Here is a 16,705-nt window from a genome sequence, read left to right as displayed (position 1 = left end):
CCTCCTGCAGCGCCCGCCCGCGCGGGGCCGGCGGGAAGGCGGGGACTCGGTCCCCGCGCCACGCGGCTCGACCAATAGAAGCGCGCGCAGCGGGGCTCGGCGCCGACCACCTCGGTTGCTGAAAACCCGACGCGCGGGCGGCGGGCTCTAGGCGGGCGCCAGCGGACCGGCTCCCAGAGCACTCGAGGCCGGTGCGCGCTACCCCGCGGGTACCGTGCGCGCGCCTGACCTCCCTTGCCCAGTCGGTGCGCGGCATCGCCCGGCCCCGATGGCCCCCGAGACCCCGGCCCAGGGGCCTATCCCGCGCTACTTCACCTGGGACGAGGTGGCGCAGCGCTCGGGACGCGACAAAGAGCGGTGGCTCGTGATTGACCGGAAGGTGTACAACATCAGCGAGTTCACCCGCCAGCACCCCGGGGGCTCCCGGGTCATCAGCCACTACGCGGGTCAGGACGCCACGGTGAGCGCTGCCAGTCCAGGGAACGGGAGGAGGCGGGGCCGGGCGGTCGGAGCCTGGGGCTCAGCGCGCGAGACAAGAGATTTGGCACTCAGGGCCGAATACTCTAATTCGGGGAAAAGCCGGGAGGCGCAGGAGCGTCCCGGTTGCCAGGTGATTGGGTGTGCTGCGAAAACGGGATGCAAGGGCAGGAGAGAGGCTGCGAAAAGTGGAGTCTGGGGAGTAGGGAGGGAGGGAGGCCGGCAACGTGCACGCACAAACAAAGGGCCGCGCCATCTGTCTGTGCGCTCCGTCTGCTGCCCGGAGTCTGCGGTCTCCAGGCGTGGGCAGTCCCCGGAGCAGGGGTAGGAGAGAGGACAGCGGGGATGTGGAACCCCCGGACGGCGGCACTGCCGAGACCAAGGGAGGAGGGGTCAGTGGCAGGGAGAGGGATCAAGTCTTGACCTGACTTGGTGGCTGGGAGGGAAGCGCAGACGCGTCTGGGCCGAGCATGCCGGACTAGCCTGGCGAGCGTGAGCAGGGCAGAGAACGAGGGAACCACACTCGGGGATTTTCCTGAGCGGGGAAGCCACCTAGTGCCCGCTGCCTTAGGAACCCCTGCACAGGGTGAAGACCGGAGGGTGGGGAAGGGGCAGCACCGGCCAGAGAGGGCTAGCGCCTGCTCTTGCACAAAAAAGAGTGGGAGCAACGTGCTGAAGGGGGTGGGGCTGCATCAGCATACACTTAGCGAGGGCCCTGGAACAGTCCTGGAATCCTGTGGGGAGGTCACTCAGCCTCAGGCCAGCAGCTGTTTGCAGTCCTGGGCTGTAGGCCCCGTGCTGGGTCGCATCCCTCCTCCCTCAGGCCTCACCGCGGGCCAGCGCGCGTCCCAGCCCCGATTCTGTTGCTTCCCTCTCTAGACGACCTGTTCTCGGAACTAAAGCACCTAGCACTTCCCTTCTGGCTTTGAGAGCTGGGGGTCCACTCCTTGGGACCCAAACATTGGAGCGTTCGCTTCGCCGTGTCCCCTCCCCCTATATCCTTCCCCCATCCTTCGCCTAGCGGCGTGACCCCTTCCACTGTCCCCAGCTTTCTCCCTGCCATCTCGGAGCGCGCCTCGGGCCACTAGGGTTCCCGTGATGTGGCGGTGCAGCCTAACACGGTAAGGACCCGCCGGTCCCTCCGACGCGGCTGGCCTGGGAGTCGAGGCCTGAGCCTGTGCTCGTCTCAGGAGTGACCACTGGGGAGCTCAGGCAGTGGCCGAAGGTGAAGGTGTGGACTGGCGCATGCGTAGACGGAGCAGGCTTCCTGCCGTGTGATTTAGGGCCGGGGCCGGCCGCAGCGGAGACCGCGATTGGTCCGGATGTGTGGTGCCACCGGCCGCCGGCTCCGCCCCGCCTCCCTCCGCCTCCAAGCTTGTGGCTTTGGGCCTGGGGCTGTCTGACCTTCAGGACATTAATCTCTTAATCTAGTCGCTGAGGACCCCACCTTGCGTAACCAAAATTAGTGCCCTAGGGCAGGGGGTGTGCAGAGTGGGAAGGGAAATATGGAACCCCAACCAGAACAGCAGCGGAGGGAAGGGGGAGAAATGCAAGAGTCCTCCAGTTGGACACAGGGAGTCTCCCTCAGCACATTTCATGAGACACCTACAGGAGAGGCCAGCCCAGGCAGGTCTTTCTGTGGTCGCCCTACCCGTGCTTCCTATTCCTTGGCATGGTACCCTTCTTCCTAGAACACAGTTGTTGGGTGATCCTGAGCTGTGGACACCAGGGACAGGTCTGAGCACTCTCAAAGGGCAGCTGCCTGGAGGGGGGTGGGGTCTGTTTGAACTTGGGTACAGCCTCCTTGCTGGATCAGGAGGATGGTCCTTGGTGTGAGCCCTCCACAAATCTTGGGGGGGCCGGGCTGACTTCCTCACTGTTCTGCCTTCTCCCCAAACTTGCAGGATCCCTTTGTGGCGTTTCACATCAACAAGGGCCTTGTGAGGAAGTATATGAACTCTCTCCTGATTGGAGAACTGTCTCCGGAGCAGCCCAGCTTTGAGCCCACTAAGAATGTGAGACCCCGTTTGCTGTTTGGAGATCCTGCAGTTGTTGAGGGGCAAAGGGTAGAAGGAAGCCCTAGATATGATCACAGGGGACCACAGTCAGTAGTTCTTGGGAATCTCGAGATCCTTGCTTCTCCTGCATAGTTATTGGGTTGCAGGGCTTTGGAACCTGTGGTTCTCACAAGGCCACCACCACCATCCCCATCCTCAACGTGAGACCTATCGACCGAGCACTTATTCTGTGCCAAGCATAACATCATATAATCCACACACAGTTACAGATGAGAAAACTGAGTCTCAGAGAGGTTAAGCAACTCGGCCAAGGATCACACCATTACTAAGTGGCAGAGCAGTGGCTTGAATGAATTCTGTTTAACTCCAAAGACCACATGCTCTTAGACTTAATCCCATATCACCTTCTGTCATCCCTCCTCAGCATTGTGGTATTTTTACCTAGGACCGTGGGCTTCCCTCAGCTACCTTGGTGGGGGGGGCCTTGAGCTTAAGAGGGTCCTTGGCTCCAGTGCTGGGTTGCATCTGGGGAGAATAACACCCTTTCCATCTCCACTCTTCTACAGAAAGAGCTGACTGAGGAGTTCCGGGCGCTGCAGGCCACGGTGGAGCGGATGGGGCTCATGAAGGCGAACCCTGTCTTCTTCCTGCTGTACCTGCTGCACATCCTGCTGCTGGATGTTGCTGCCTGGCTCACTCTTTGGCTCTTTGGGACATCCTTCCTGCCCTTCCTCCTCTGTGCAGTGCTGCTCGGCACAGTTCAGGTGAGAGCCCTGGGCTTGTCGAGAACACAGCCAGCTCAGCTTCCGTGGGGAAAATTCTTTGTACCCCTCAGGAGGCCAAGGAGCCCTCTGTCCAGGGCAGAGCTGAGGACACGTGGTAGCGTTGGTGCAGAAAGAGCACACATTGCGTCATCTGTGGCTTTCATCTGCTCGTCTTCACCACATGTGCACCTTCCTTTCTCCCACTGCCTCTCCAGCCACTTCTCCCAGGGCTCCCTTCTTCCCGTGGCATTTCTCCTCTGAAACTTCACATTCAGGTTCTGTCACAGTCCAGGTGTGCCAAGAACCAAGGTTCTGGTTTCTCAGCTGGGGCCCTAATACTTGGCTGTCAGAACCCATTAGTTAAGCCTTCTACTTGCCTGAGTTTGTCACTCTGTCCTGTTCTGTAGTTTGGATGTTCAGTCCATTGGAAGTCACAGAACTCCAGAGCTGGGGACACCAAAGAACAGGGAAAGGGTAGTGATTTGCCCTAGCTCTCGTGTGAGTCAGTGGCGGAGCCAGAAGCAGGACCCAGGCTTCCTGACTCCTTTCCTGATGTGCTCAGTTAGGCCAGCACAGGCCTAGGTAGATGAAGGACGAGGGAGAGGCCGAGTCAGTTGAGACAGATGCGGGGCTGGTGGGCTGCTCTCAGCGCTAGCCTTTCTCACCCAGGCCCAGGCTGGCTGGCTGCAGCATGACTTTGGACACCTGTCCGTCTTCAGCACCTCTACATGGAACCACCTGCTACATCATTTCGTGATTGGCCACCTGAAGGTCAATGGGACGGGGAGGGACTCTGTGAAACTCCAGTCAACAATGGGCTGCCTGTGGGAGGGGGGGCACCAGGCTTCCATACTCATGTCCCGCTTTTCTGTAGGGGGCCCCTGCCAGTTGGTGGAACCACCTGCACTTCCAGCACCATGCCAAGCCCAACTGCTTCCGCAAAGACCCGGACATCAACATGCACCCCTTCTTCTTTGCCTTGGGGAAGATCCTCTCTGTGGAGGTGAGCAGAGGTATTGGTGAAGGTCTCGGAGAATGGGAACCAGGCAGCACACAGGGCTTGCAGGGAAGTACTCACAATGCTGTCAGTGTGGGCAAGACATTGGGGGCCGGGCTGGCTGGCTGTTTGGAAGTTGTGGGACGCCACAGGCAGTAAGCAGGCTGCCCAGGACACTCACCTGTCCTCCCTCATGAGTTCAAGTCAGCAAATAGCTGTTGCAGAAAGGTACCCCACGCTGCTAAGGACCCAAAGGATGACCAGATTGCTGTGCAAACCCTGCTTGGCCTTGAAGGTGATGGATGGCCTCCTTGCAGGTGCTTTTTAGACACTCCCACCCCAGGCAGTCAGCCCCCTGCACTTTGTAATCCTCTCTCTTACGCAACGGCTACACTGGCTTACTCTTCTCTGATGCCCATTATCTAGAATATTCATTCACTGAGTAATTCTTCCCACCCGCCTGATCCTAGCCTGACTTTCAGGGTGGTCAGCACTGGGTTTGAGTTGTCACCTGAGGGTGTGAGCAACCATTATAATGCAGCTGCTAAAGCCTGGGGGTGGGTGGAGATCTGGTGAGCCTTCAGTGAGTGCAAAGTGATGGACGCTGGGAGTGGGCAGGGGAGTTCTTTACAAAGTTAATTTAGGGCTTCCCTGGTGGCGCAGTGGTTGAGAGTCTGCCTGCCGATGCAGGGGACATGGGTTCGTGCCCTGGTCTGGGAAGATCCCACCTGCCGCGGAGCGGCTGGGCCTGTGAGCCATGGCCACTGGGCCTGCGCGTCCGGAGCCTGTGCTCTGCAACGGGAGAGGCCACAACAGTGAGAGGCCCGCGTACCGCTAAAAAAAAAAAAAAAAGAAAAAGAAAAACAGTAGATGGACTCATGAAAGAAGGGTGAGCTGGCATTCTGCTCTGGGGTAGAGTCCCTCCTGTGCCCTGTGGTCATCTGGTGGCCAGAACTGACCAGGACACGGGGAACAGAAGGAGCCATGACTCGAACACGAGCGCAGAGCTTCGCGGTCATGGTTGTGAGAGCTCCCGCTAGGGGACCCGGACTGACCGGCTGGCCTGGCAGCCCCAGCCTGTCTCTACGGCCGCTCAGCTTACAAAATCACCACCAGCCGCTGGGGAAAACCTTGCCAGAGCCTTCAGATTGCCAAGCTGATTTTGGTAATCTTTCCACAAATATTTGCCAAACTGTGCTTAGCTTTCAAGGGATTTTATAAAGCTCATGTTGACATTTGAAAAGACCGAAAGATTTGGAGAAGGTCAGGGGCTGGATGTAGAGGGGATCCTGGCCCGGGTAAGGGTAAAAATTGTTGTCTGTGGAGACCCTGGTGTCAAAAGAGTACCAGATGGAGAAAGGAAGGGGAGGTGGAGGGGCCTGGAAACCTGACAAGGGCGTCTCGGGCTGAGCACGAGGTGTACTGAGGACCTGCAGGCTCCGCTGTGCCCAGGCCTCGTGTGGGTGTGGGCCACCGAGCTGCGTCCACGCTGTGGCGCGCTTGGCAAATCCAGCAGCCCGGGCTTCACGCGCCAGGAGCTGGAGGTAAGGCTGGGCTTGTTGGAGCCTTCCGTGGCGCCAGCAAGCTGACGGCCCCCGCAGGAGGCCTCGGCTCCTGAGCAGGGAGAAGCCAAGGTCACGGGGAGGGGAATGGGTGACTGGCCTGTGGGGGCTGATGTGTGTTTGCTTTCCTTCACAGCTTGGGAAACAGAAGAAAAAGTACATGCCGTACAACCACCAGCACAGATACTTCTTCCTGAGTGAGTGTCCTCGTCCAGCCCCAGGGGGCGGGGCTTGCGATGCTGCCGCGGGACTGCGGTACTTGAAGTGAAGGCTGGAGGATCTCCACCTGGAACAGGGTGCCCCCTGCAAGGGGACAGTCTACCTTCTCAAGGGGCAAAGGCAAGAGTTAGGCTAATGTTTGGTCAAAGGTCACTTGTGTTGGGGGCAAACTAGTTCCTCCAGGCCCACCCTGGCTTCCACAAGGGAACTGAATGGTGGGGGGCCATCCCGACTAAGTCTGAAACCTCACTTTAAATCTTGTCAAACAGCCCAGGGCTAAGGTGACGCAGTGGGACACAGTCTAACACCCAGAAGGACAAAGGTAGATAGACTAGCAATGGGAGGATTGGATCTGAAGAGGGAGCTGGGGAGAAAACATTGCTGTGGTTGTCTTAAGCTCTTTCTCAAGACTGCTGTGTATATTCCCTGCTTTAAAAATCTCCATAATGTCTAAAATTTTTTAAACCCTTTCAAAAATTCAAATTTTTAAAGGAAAGGAGGGGATGAGTCCATTGATCCCATTTTTGTTCAAAGGAATTTTTTTTTTTTTTTTTTTTTTTTGCGGTACGCAGGCCTCTCACTATTGCGGCCTCTCCCGTTGCGGAGCACAGGCTCCGGACGCGCAGGCCCAGCGGCCATGGCTCACGGGCCCAGCCGCTCCACGGCATGTGGGATCTTCCCAGACCGGGGCACGAACCCATGTCCCCTGCCTCGGCAGGCGGACTCTCAACCACTGCGCCACCAGGGAAGTCCCAGAGCAGTACCTTTTTAAAGGCACAGGAGCAGAGCAAGTTCCATGCGTGGAGCTTGTCTCCCCAGCTATCCTTTTCCATGGGAGAGAATGCCACGTTCCCCCCACCTCACCCTCTCAGCATCCACTGGGAGGTTCTGCTTTCTTCAGACTTGCATTCATGGCCACCTCCAGCGCCCGTCGGTTCCAATGGATTGAGGACTGCCGAGGCAGCTGGAGGGGCAACAGGAGATGGCAGAGGGGCAGCCCTGTGCTGGAGGCCATCTGTCCAGCACCAGCTGGCCCTTTAGTGACACTTTAGTGCTGCTCACACCTCCCCCCTTGTGTCCATTTCCTCCCCAGTTGGGCCCCCAGCCTTGCTGCCTCTCTACTTCCAGTGGTATATTTTCTATTTTGTTATCCAGAGGAAGAAGTGGGTGGTAAGTATCCATGGCCCCCACTTCCTTTGTCTCCAGTACCCTGAGGGATGGGAAGGGGGTTCTCCAGGGGAAATCCCACTAAGATTTACTCCAGGCCTAATTTAGAGCAAAGTAACAGAACCAGGTATAGACCCTTCCTTATCTCTAGGTGAGATGACTTGGGCTCAGCAGGCAACCTGACTCCTGATGCCCTATTTAATTCAGCGAGTTATCTCCTGAGGTTATTGTGTTCGGCATAAAGGGGCCAGGCTGGGGAGGGGGAAGATGAATGAGAGACGGCACCTTCACTCGGGAAACTTCTGATGAAACAGGATGTGGTTGACACCAGACAGGAGGTACAGGCAGCAGCTTTGGGGATTCCGAAAGGGGCCTGACTGCCTCTGGCTGGATGGGAGGCATCAGAAAGGACTTTGCAAAGTCCCTTACCTAGCTGGCCTTGGAGGACAGGCGGAGGCAGGGGAGGTGGGATGGACTCTGAGCAGAGAAGCCGGGAATTAAGGGGCGAATCTGGTCACCGGACATGTGGTGGAGGACTTGGGTGTCAGGGGAGGAGGGTGGTGCAGAAAACTCATCAGCGATTTGATCAGGGCACTGGCACAGACTCAGCCACGATCCTGGAAGACTCACTTGGCAGCGTGATGAAGGGGTGAAGGATGGAGATGGGTTGGGAGGAAGTGGAGGCAGGGAGACCTGGCACCTGTGAAGGAAACAGGCAAGGAGGGCTGGGGGCGCCACTAGGAACGGAGCGGAGCTAGATGGTGCCGGACAGGGCAGCTGGGAGAGGCTGCCGTGAGCACTCCAGTGTCAGGACCGGGGAGGATGGCTGCTCCACGCAGAGGAACAAGTGCCGTGAGAGGAGAGGTGCTTTGTGCCGTCACAGGGCTCTGCCTCTCGCTGCAGGACTTGGCCTGGATGATCAGCTTCTACGTCCGCATCTTCCTCACTTACGTGCCGCTGCTGGGACTGAAAGGCTTCCTGGGCCTTTTCTTCATGGTCAGGTAGTACTTGATGGGGGAGGAGGGAGCGGCGCAGAGATGTGTGGGAGTAACCAGTCTGGTCTGGGGGCGTTGGCTGGGGAGGGTGGCGGGGTTGGAGCAGCTTCTGAGCGAGAGTCAGAACTCTGGGCTCTGCTTGTACTGGTTTTGTCTGGGTGCCATGTCCACCAGGTTCCTGGAAAGCAACTGGTTTGTTTGGGTGACACAGATGAACCACATCCCCATGCACATTGATTACGACAGGAACGTGGACTGGGTCTCCACCCAGGTGAGGGACAGTCACTTGGAAGACCTGGGCACAACTAATAAGAAGGGTGGGTGGGCACAGACCCAGGGTAGGGGGTGGGCGGTGGTTGACAACAGACGCTCCCAAACCTTGCCTCGTTAGCCTGAAGCTTCTCTCCTGCCACCACGTGGAGAAGGGAGTGACCAGGGACAGGCCAGCTTTGCCTGGAGAAGGCTGGGCTGGCCTTTCCATCTGGTACCCAGAGCCATGCTCCCCCAACCTTCTCCTCCAGCTCCAGGCAACATGCAATGTCCATAAGTCGGCCTTCAATGACTGGTTCAGTGGCCACCTCAACTTCCAGATTGAGCACCAGTGAGTAGGGAGGCCTGGGAAGCAGGGACCTGGGGAGGGTCCACGTAGGAGGGGGATGGGGGGGCCACAGGAGCTGGAGCCACTGACTGTCCCCTGTTCTCCGTGAAGTCTTTTCCCCACGATGCCTCGACACAATTACCACAAAGCGGCTCCCCTGGTGCAGTCCCTGTGTGCCAAGCATGGCGTAGAGTACCAGTCCAAGCCCCTGTTCTCAGCCTTTGCTGACATTGTCCAGTGAGTATCTGAGCCTAGGAAAAGGGCTGGGAGGGCTGGAAGAGGGCAGGGCAGTGGGGTCAGTGGTGAAGTATGGGGTGGGAGCCACAGGAAGGTGTCCCCAGCTCGTCTGGAATGGAGGTCACCAAGGCCAAGGCCAGGTGCTCTGTTGGTCTTGTGGCCAGTTTGGGCCTTTGCTCTCAGTGCCATGGCCCAAGCGCTTTCTCAGAAGCAAAGGGGAGGCGAGTGCTCAAGTCAAGGGGGCCTTACATCACCTCTGGAAGGGCCTCACTGCTGCACTTCTGGTGGGTATGGCTTTGGGGCTCCTCTCCACTCTGTCTCCCTCACCGTCTGCTCCCATCTTGTCCCCTCAGCTCACTGAGAGAGTCCGGGCAGCTCTGGCTAGATGCCTATCTCCACCAGTAAGAGCAGCCTCCCATCTGGAAGAAGAGCCTTGGAGCCAAAGCAGAGGGGGGCTTGGGGACAATGCCACTACAATCCTAATGTTCAGAGGGGGTGGGTTTGAGGAGATAAAGGCTCTGACTCAAACCCCTCCCCTTTATCTTCAAGGCACAGATCTAAGACCCAAAGAGGGGTGCGCAAGCCCCCTGGAAGGAGGGGTGGAGCTGTTGGGACAGGGATGTGAAAGTTTTGTTTCCTTTTTTGTTTAGCAGATGCAAGTGGTTGGTGGGCAAAGAGGGAGTCAGGAGGGTGTTAGAATAGGGAGGGTCTACTGAGCCCAGAAATCAGGAAGAGATTTAGCACTAAAATTCCACCCAGGGGACTTCCCTGGCGGTCCAATGGTTAAAACTCCGTGCTTCCAATGCAGGGGGCGCAGGTTCAATCCCTGGTTGGGGAACGAAGACCCCACATGCCGCACGGTGTGGCCAAAAAAAAAAAATTCCATCCAGGAAAGGGAGGAGCTCATCCCACTGGTCCACTTCTCAGTGCCTTCTCCACTCTCGCTTGCAAACCTCAGAAGTTCGCAGGCTGGAGGAGGACAGAGCAGCTCAACCTTCTGGGCAAGATTTAGAAAGGAAGCATTAGCGCCTGAGGCCCGGCAGCTTGGCTCACTCTAGGGCTAGGTGTGACCCATGTCTGCCTCAGGCTCCTGGAGAAGCAATTTTTCCACTTTTAGAAGCAGGGAGGGCAAAGGCCAGGGCTGTGGTGTCAGAGGCATCTGGCCCTGAAGGATGCTGCCACTACAGGATTTGGTCCCGCATTCCATCCAGGGTACCAAAGGAGCATGAGGTCCCAGGGCTTGCCAAAACAGCCAGCAGAGAGTCGCTGGCCATTAAAAATCCTTTCAGCTTTTGACCACCACCCGAGGGAGAGCACACTCCTAGGATGGGGGGTCTACTTCTCGCTCCATAAGCAGGTGGGCAGACGGGCGCTTAGTCTTCTCCTCCACAGAAACAAACGGGGGCTCCCAGGGGTTTCCCTTTGCTCCCCAACCTGTAATTCCAAATTTAATAAAGTAGCAGTTAGTGAGCACAAGTGACCAAGCTGGGAGAGGGTGAATTAGCAGTCATGACGAAAACACAGGGTTCAGTCATAAAGAATATAAGGGCCGTAAGAGATTTTCCATCACCTAAATTATGTAGCATTACTTCTGAGCAGGAGCAATGGGTTAAGTGTAATGACTTCATAGTTCTAACCGGAAACAGGAAGGAGAAAACGCAGACGTTTGTGATCTCATGGCTGCCCTTCAGCATCCTTCCTCTGGCAATTCTGTCCAAGTACCTTTCTCTGCTGGAGACCAGGTAGGAATTTAGGAGAATCTCTTAAAGGTATATCAGTCTAATACTGAAATACAATTTTTTTAATCTCCGGTTTTTTTTAAAAGATAGAAACAGTTTAACCCATCTCTAGAGAGTGAACACAGGACTGTGCCCCATGGGTTGCCAGCGTTCACACCCTTTCCCCTTCCCACACCCACAGCCTTGCAGGTGAGGTGAGGGGATCATTCACTTGTCCCAACAGCATCTACTCGAAGCATATTGAGCATTTTGGACACTGGAAAGAAAGTACCTTAAACTACAAGGAAAAAGCAGAGACCTGGGAGAATTCATATTTAGTTTAGGAAAGGAACGGCAAGGAGATGAGAATGGTAATCAGGGAGATGAAGGTCCTAAGGCATGTTGGGGTGGGATTAGAGGCACCACCTAACGGGAAGGCTGTTGTGATTACTCAGAGGTTTGTCAAAACAAAGACAGACTTAAACACACACACGCACACACGGCAGAACAGGTTACAGAAGATTTTAGATCTTTTCCATTTGGGCAGAACCTGGCTTGAAACAGTCTGGGTAGAACAATTAGGAGCAGAATTGGAGAGTTCTACTTTCACTGGCGCCTTCATTCCAGAACAGGTGCTGAACCCAGCCCATCAAGCCATCTGGCTTTGGGCCCAGGCTGCCCGATCTGAGCAGAGCCAGTGAAACTTACTGAGCCAAGTCCAAGCCCTCAAAGCACCTCAACCACTGTGGCCTTCTCTCCTTAGCCTGGACCAGTGTGGTCTCACATGGCCACCAAGGGACAGACTAGTGACAAAAAGCTCAGACGTCGCAAGGTAACATGAGTGATCTCAAATCCAAACAATGACATGAGAAAACAGAATTAGAGAGGATAAGCTGCCTCTGGTCATAGATGTGGCAGAACTAACATTTGAACTCACTTTGTAAAAACTCCAACTTCTATGCTTACCTTTGTGACTTTCATCTTCCTACCACTTTGCCAGAGGCATTTTCATCAGACCCAATATCATCCTTTCTGTGTGTGCCAGTTTTGTTACCACACGCCAATGGAGTAAAACAGAAATAAAGGTAATTTTGACCAAACGAAGGCTGTTATAATCCACGATCCTCTCCTGCACCTGTTGACAGGAGTCCCTGTACCTCTGCTACAAGTTACTATCCGACTCTCTCACTTCTTTCTGAATATGAGTCCCCATACTGACTCCCCCTTGCCTAAGCCCCTTGGGGCAGAGGGAGGGTCATCAGGCTGCTGTAGAAACACCAAGGCACAGGTGGACTGTGGCAAGGAGAAGAAAGGCCAGCCCATTCCCATGATACCTACATGTTCCAATGCTAGACTGCCTGTGTGCGCTAGCCCATTCTAGTGTTTAGTGCACTGCTTCCTACTACCATGAGGCAATGCCCTCACCCTTTTAAACTCTGATAGTCTGTGTAGGTAGTCTTCATAAGTTTCCTTTTTGCCTAAATCTCTGTAAGGCGTAATACCTCAGAGCTGGACTGCAAAGCAATGCCCTTTTAACACTGCCCTACTAGAACAGCTCTCCTCTCCAAGCGAGAATATTAGAAATGTGCTAGGGCTTCCCTGGTGGCGCAATGGTTAAGAATCCGCCCGGCAATGCAGGGGACACAGGCTCGAGCCCTGATCTGGGAAGATCCCACATGCCGTGGAGCAGCTAATGCGCCACAACTACTGAGCGTGCACTCTGGAGCCCGCGAGCCACAACTACTGAGCCTGTGTGCCTAGAGCACATGCTCTGCAATGAGAAGCCACCGCAATGAGAAACCTGCATGCCGCAATGAAGAGTAGCCCCTGCTCGCCGCAACTAGAGAAAGCCCGTGCAGCTACGAAGACCCAGTGCAGCCAAAATAAATTTATATTTTAAAAAATGTGCTAAGTAGGATTTGCAGGATTGATTTTCCCTGCAGTGGTTAATAAACTGGAAAAGACCAGGTAACTCAACTTCAAAAATAAGAGGAAAACAAACCACACACTACCTGCTACCACAGGGGACAGGCCCTTAACTAGAGCTACTGCGCTGAGGTGGTAACACCTAAGTCTTCCCACCTCAGCCCCATCACCATTACTGCAGGCTTAGAATTGAATTACCTGAATGAGAAAATGGAGCTCAGGAAAATTCCCTGGCGGTCCGGTGGTTAGGACTCCACGCTTCCGCTGCAGGGGGCACAGGTTTGATCCCTGGTCGGGGACTGAAGATCTTGCATGCTGCGTGGTGCAGCCAAAAAAAAAAAAACAATAAAAAAAACGGAGCTCAAATAAGTTGTGTGGCTTGCTTCAATCTGGAAAACTGGTTTCATTTGTCAACTGCTAGAGACAGAGCAGTGAACAGATACTAAGATCGAGAGTTTGAAAACTACTGGTCTTCAGTCCTACCTGCTTAATCTGTTGAAATATTGTCAACTTAAATTTCAGACCACTTAAGTGTCCTTGGTTAACTTTAAATGGCAGTAAGTGATAGGAATGCTACAAAATTAGAAACTCAAACAGGACAGCCCCCTATCAAGTTTTATTAGGATTATAAAAATTTCAGAGTACAAAAACATCCCACCTCTACGAAAAACAGTAACCTGAAGCTGACGTCACAAAGGGAACAAAAAGGGATTTTCGAATGGCAGCTTTCACGATTTACAAACTGGTAAATGCTTGGATGCTATGAAGTAGTTGATCTAAATTGTGAGGATTTCTCAGAGGAGCTCCTTTATCTCACACAGTAGGTGGAAAACTAGAAATTCGTTCAATTTATTAAAACTCCTTTCCCAGCAAGATAAGGTAGGCATCATCCTCTAAATGGCTGAAGTACTGCCAAAGCCGCTTTGACCATTCTATGGGGCACAGTGCCATCTTGTGGCCACTCAAACCACCCATTACTACAGTGCAATTCCAGCATGTTAACTTGGAGTGAAAAGAACATTTTAAACTGCCTGAAACCTGAGGCACTTGAGATGTCTTCAAATGTTCTCAAAGAACAGGATATTCTGGTTACTTTTATAATTTTATTGACTCTTTTCTCCTCATATCTTTCAAAACAAAAAACCCAGCATCTTATCCCAAAGTTTCAACTCAATTAACTGCCTCAGAGAGGCCACGTGAAGCACCACCACTTTATGCCTCTGAATAACCACTGTAAAGACTAGAGTTATGTACATAGCAAGTTCAGGTTTCTGCCCACCTTAGGACACACAGCTGGTAATCAAACCCTTGTTGCCAACTCCAGGGACTCTGCCTGTCTTATGTCCCGGCAGCTCTTCGCGCCTGTTTAAGACTGCATCTTCCTGATGGCTACCCTTTAGGGTGGGTCAAGGCTGAGCCAAAGAGCACAGTCTAGTCCCCCAGTCACCTCCCACCAGCCCCCAGTTGCCCAGGCAGGAAATCATTTCCAGTCTTTTGTCTCCACCATTTATCTCCCTCTTTCTTCTTCAAAACTTGTTGCTATCGCTTTCATGTAACAATGGATTCAGTGTCCATTAAATGGCCTGAGAGGCGGCTTCAGCCTGACATACTTTTCCTGAGCTAAAAAAGAAAAAAACAACAAACCTCTGTGGCCTTTCTGCCATGAGATCACGTAACAAAGGGAAAAGCACTACTGAGCAGGGTGGTGCTAGGGAAGCAATGCAAGGCCCTCCCCACCCCCACGGAGGTTTCTCCAGCGCCAGCTCTTGCGGGGACAACACGGCAGATATTCTGGGGTCAAGGAGGTATAATGAAGGGAAACCCGTTTATTTTCCCCTTTTGAACTTCCCTGCTGCCCCAGTCTTGGCCTTCTTCTTAGCGGACCCCTTGGGTTCTGGCTCCTTGCGCTTAGCTGAAGAGAGGGAGCCGGTCACCTTGAAGAAATCATCCAGGCGGCCCTGGGTGCTGCCCTGGCGGCTCTTGCTCAGCCTCCTGACCCCGCTGCGGATTCGCTCCTCGGAGAACTGCTTTTCACCACACATGAACTTGACGAGCTCTTCTTCGTTCGGCTCGCTCCACTTCAGCTCCACAGACTCCGGGTCCAGCACCTCGGGCTCCAGGAAGAGCTGCTGGGCCTCCTTGTGGAGCCAGTTTTCCGGCACAGGGTACTTGTTGGGGTCGAGCCGACGCAGGATCTCCTCGATGCTCTTGTGCTTCTGGATGAGGTCCACGGCCCGCTTGGGCCCAATGCCCCGAATGGTCTCACAGTAGTCACTGCCCAGCAGGATGCACAGATCCACAAACTGCTCCTGGTTCAGGCCCAGCTCCTGCAGAACCCGGCTCAGGTGGAACTCCTGGATGGGCAGCTTCTTGGCCTCGCTAGCAGTCAGGTGCCGCATGAGCACGGGGCTGCCAAAGGTCAGGCAATCCATGTCCTCGGTGGCTGCGGCGTAGACTCTGCCGGCCTTCACCAGGGCGGCGCAGCTGGCCTCAGCCTCGCTGGGCGCATCGAGGTATGGGATGCCCATGAGGCTCAGGAGATGCTTGCACTCATCATTGTGCTGCTTGGTGACCTTCACCAGCCGCTTCGTAAACTTCTCCACCTCCCCTTCGGCCCCAGCAGCCTGGGCCTGCTGCAGCTGCTTCTCCGCCTCAGCCCGCCGCTCGCTGCGTTTGGCCAGCTCCCCTGACTTCAGCTGTGGCGGCTTGCCGTCAAAAACGTACACGGGCTTGATGCCGTTCTCCATCATTCGGATGGTGCGATAGAACATGCCCATCAGGTGGCTGGTGGTCTCACCCTCCTCATTCTGCAGCACATCCCCCCCTTGACGAACAGCTATTAGGAACTGATAAATGCTCATGGAGGCATCGATAGCCACCTTGCGGCCAAAGTAGCTCTTGATGTCATTCTCCCGGATGGCACTGGGGGCCACGTCGGCAATCAGTTTGGCCAGTCCTTGAATTCCCATAGCAATACAGAGGGACAGCTAAAAGAGAAAGGCAGGTAAGACAAGGAGGAACTTAAAGGATGCAAAAGGAGGAAGGGTTACCAGGGGTGCTATCTCACCCACTTCACGCCCTCGGCTAAACGTATCTAGCACAACAAAACGACACCAAGTCAGCACCTCGGAAGATGAAAGAACAAGACAGGCTCCCATCGTCAGGAAACGTACAGTCTAGTAAGGAAGTCCTCTCAATTCATACTAAGGCCTCCTGAGAGTTAACTAACAGACAAAAACCCCGACAAAGATTAAGTGCTCCGTAAACGTTTTCCCTGCAGAACCCACTCGATCCTTTGGTTCGTGCCTCAAGCTGCCTGCTTTGCTAGAACGTGTACCGAGGGGACAATGCCTCGTTAGCCGGGGCATCCTCCCCCTGCGTCCGACAAACGCAGGCAGGAAAGGGATGTGAACGAGTGTAGCTCAAAACAATGTCTCCCCTCCAGGAGCTTAGTCACAATACACAACGACCTCATGAGCTGGGAATTATCTTCTTTCTACAAATGATGAAAGAGGCTCGGAAGTTAAGCGACTGGCCCCGGGCTCAGAGCGGGAAAAGTGGCGGGCCCGCCTGACCGCGAATCCCGCGCTCGCTCCGCCCCGCCCGCGGCAGCCGCCGGCCTTCCCCAGCACCCGGGGCAAAACGGCCCGCCGCTCTCGGAGACGCTTCCGGAAGGGCTCACCTGGCCTCTGGAGCGCTCCGGCGTGGCCCAGGACAGATCTCAGCCCAACTCGCTCCTCAGCCCCGCCGCCTCCTCCGCACTAGCCGCTGATACACTCTAGCTCCGCCGCCTTCCAAAGCCCGCGCTCCCGTCACGTGACGTGCTGCGGCGCACAGCCTCCTGGGAAGTGTAGTACATGCCCCGGCCCTCTCGGCCAGCTTCTCTCACGACAAACAGTCCCGCCAGGGTGAACGGACTCGCTCAGCGAGCCGACCCTACCCTTCTCTACCGCTTGCCCCCACTCCACCCCGGTCGCCCCGCAGGCCTCAGATCCCGCCACACCCGAAACCACACGACTGCAAATCC

The 16,705-nt window shown here is 55.1% G+C and overlaps 2 protein-coding genes across 3 annotated transcripts; one reads left to right on the top strand and one right to left on the bottom strand.

The window, feature by feature from the left end:
- Positions 1 to 150: 150 nt before the first annotated feature.
- FADS1 (fatty acid desaturase 1) lies at positions 151 to 10,512 on the top strand. Of its 2 annotated transcripts, XM_027089823.1 has the most exons (12): positions 151 to 460; positions 2,382 to 2,492; positions 3,062 to 3,259; positions 3,929 to 4,030; positions 4,134 to 4,262; positions 5,955 to 6,015; positions 7,131 to 7,207; positions 8,108 to 8,205; positions 8,374 to 8,470; positions 8,721 to 8,800; positions 8,909 to 9,034; positions 9,388 to 10,512. In XM_027089823.1, the coding sequence occupies exons 1-12, from the start codon at positions 269 to 271 to the stop codon at positions 9,437 to 9,439; spliced, it is 1,323 nt and encodes a 440-aa protein (XP_026945624.1). In that variant the 5' UTR covers positions 151 to 268; the 3' UTR covers positions 9,440 to 10,512. The 2 variants fall into 2 exon arrangements, with proteins under 2 accessions (XP_026945624.1, XP_026945625.1); XM_027089824.1 differs by lacking the exon at positions 3,929 to 4,030.
- Positions 10,513 to 13,767: 3,255 nt separating this feature from the next.
- Positions 13,768 to 16,586, bottom strand: FEN1 (flap structure-specific endonuclease 1). The gene is made up of 2 exons (XM_027090910.1): positions 16,361 to 16,586; positions 13,768 to 15,665 (listed from the first exon to the last, which is right to left on the bottom strand). Exon 2 carries the CDS (start codon positions 15,645 to 15,647, stop codon positions 14,505 to 14,507), a length of 1,143 nt encoding a protein of 380 aa, XP_026946711.1. The 5' UTR covers positions 15,648 to 15,665; positions 16,361 to 16,586; the 3' UTR covers positions 13,768 to 14,504.
- Between the last annotated feature and the right edge of the window lie 119 nt (positions 16,587 to 16,705).

This window comes from Aethalodelphis obliquidens, unplaced genomic scaffold (assembly GCF_003676395.1).
Source record: "Aethalodelphis obliquidens isolate GAN/ISIS:26980383/991018 unplaced genomic scaffold, ASM367639v1 scaffold69, whole genome shotgun sequence".
Lineage (NCBI taxonomy): Eukaryota > Metazoa > Chordata > Mammalia > Artiodactyla > Delphinidae > Aethalodelphis > Aethalodelphis obliquidens.
The sequence above is the reverse complement of the archived record's forward strand: the minus strand, read 5'-3'. Positions and strand labels throughout refer to the sequence as shown.

Coding starts and splice junctions, on each gene's coding strand:
- FADS1 (XM_027089823.1), top strand. CDS start 269: ATGGCCCCCGAGACCCCGGCCCAGGGGCCTATCCCGCGCTACTTCACC. Junction 2,493..3,061: donor GCTTTGAGCCCACTAAGAAT/GTGAGACCCCGT, acceptor ACTCTTCTACAG/AAAGAGCTGACTGAGGAGTT. Junction 8,801..8,908: donor AACTTCCAGATTGAGCACCA/GTGAGTAGGGAG, acceptor TTCTCCGTGAAG/TCTTTTCCCCACGATGCCTC.
- FEN1 (XM_027090910.1), bottom strand. CDS start 15,647: ATGGGAATTCAAGGACTGGCCAAACTGATTGCCGACGTGGCCCCCAGT.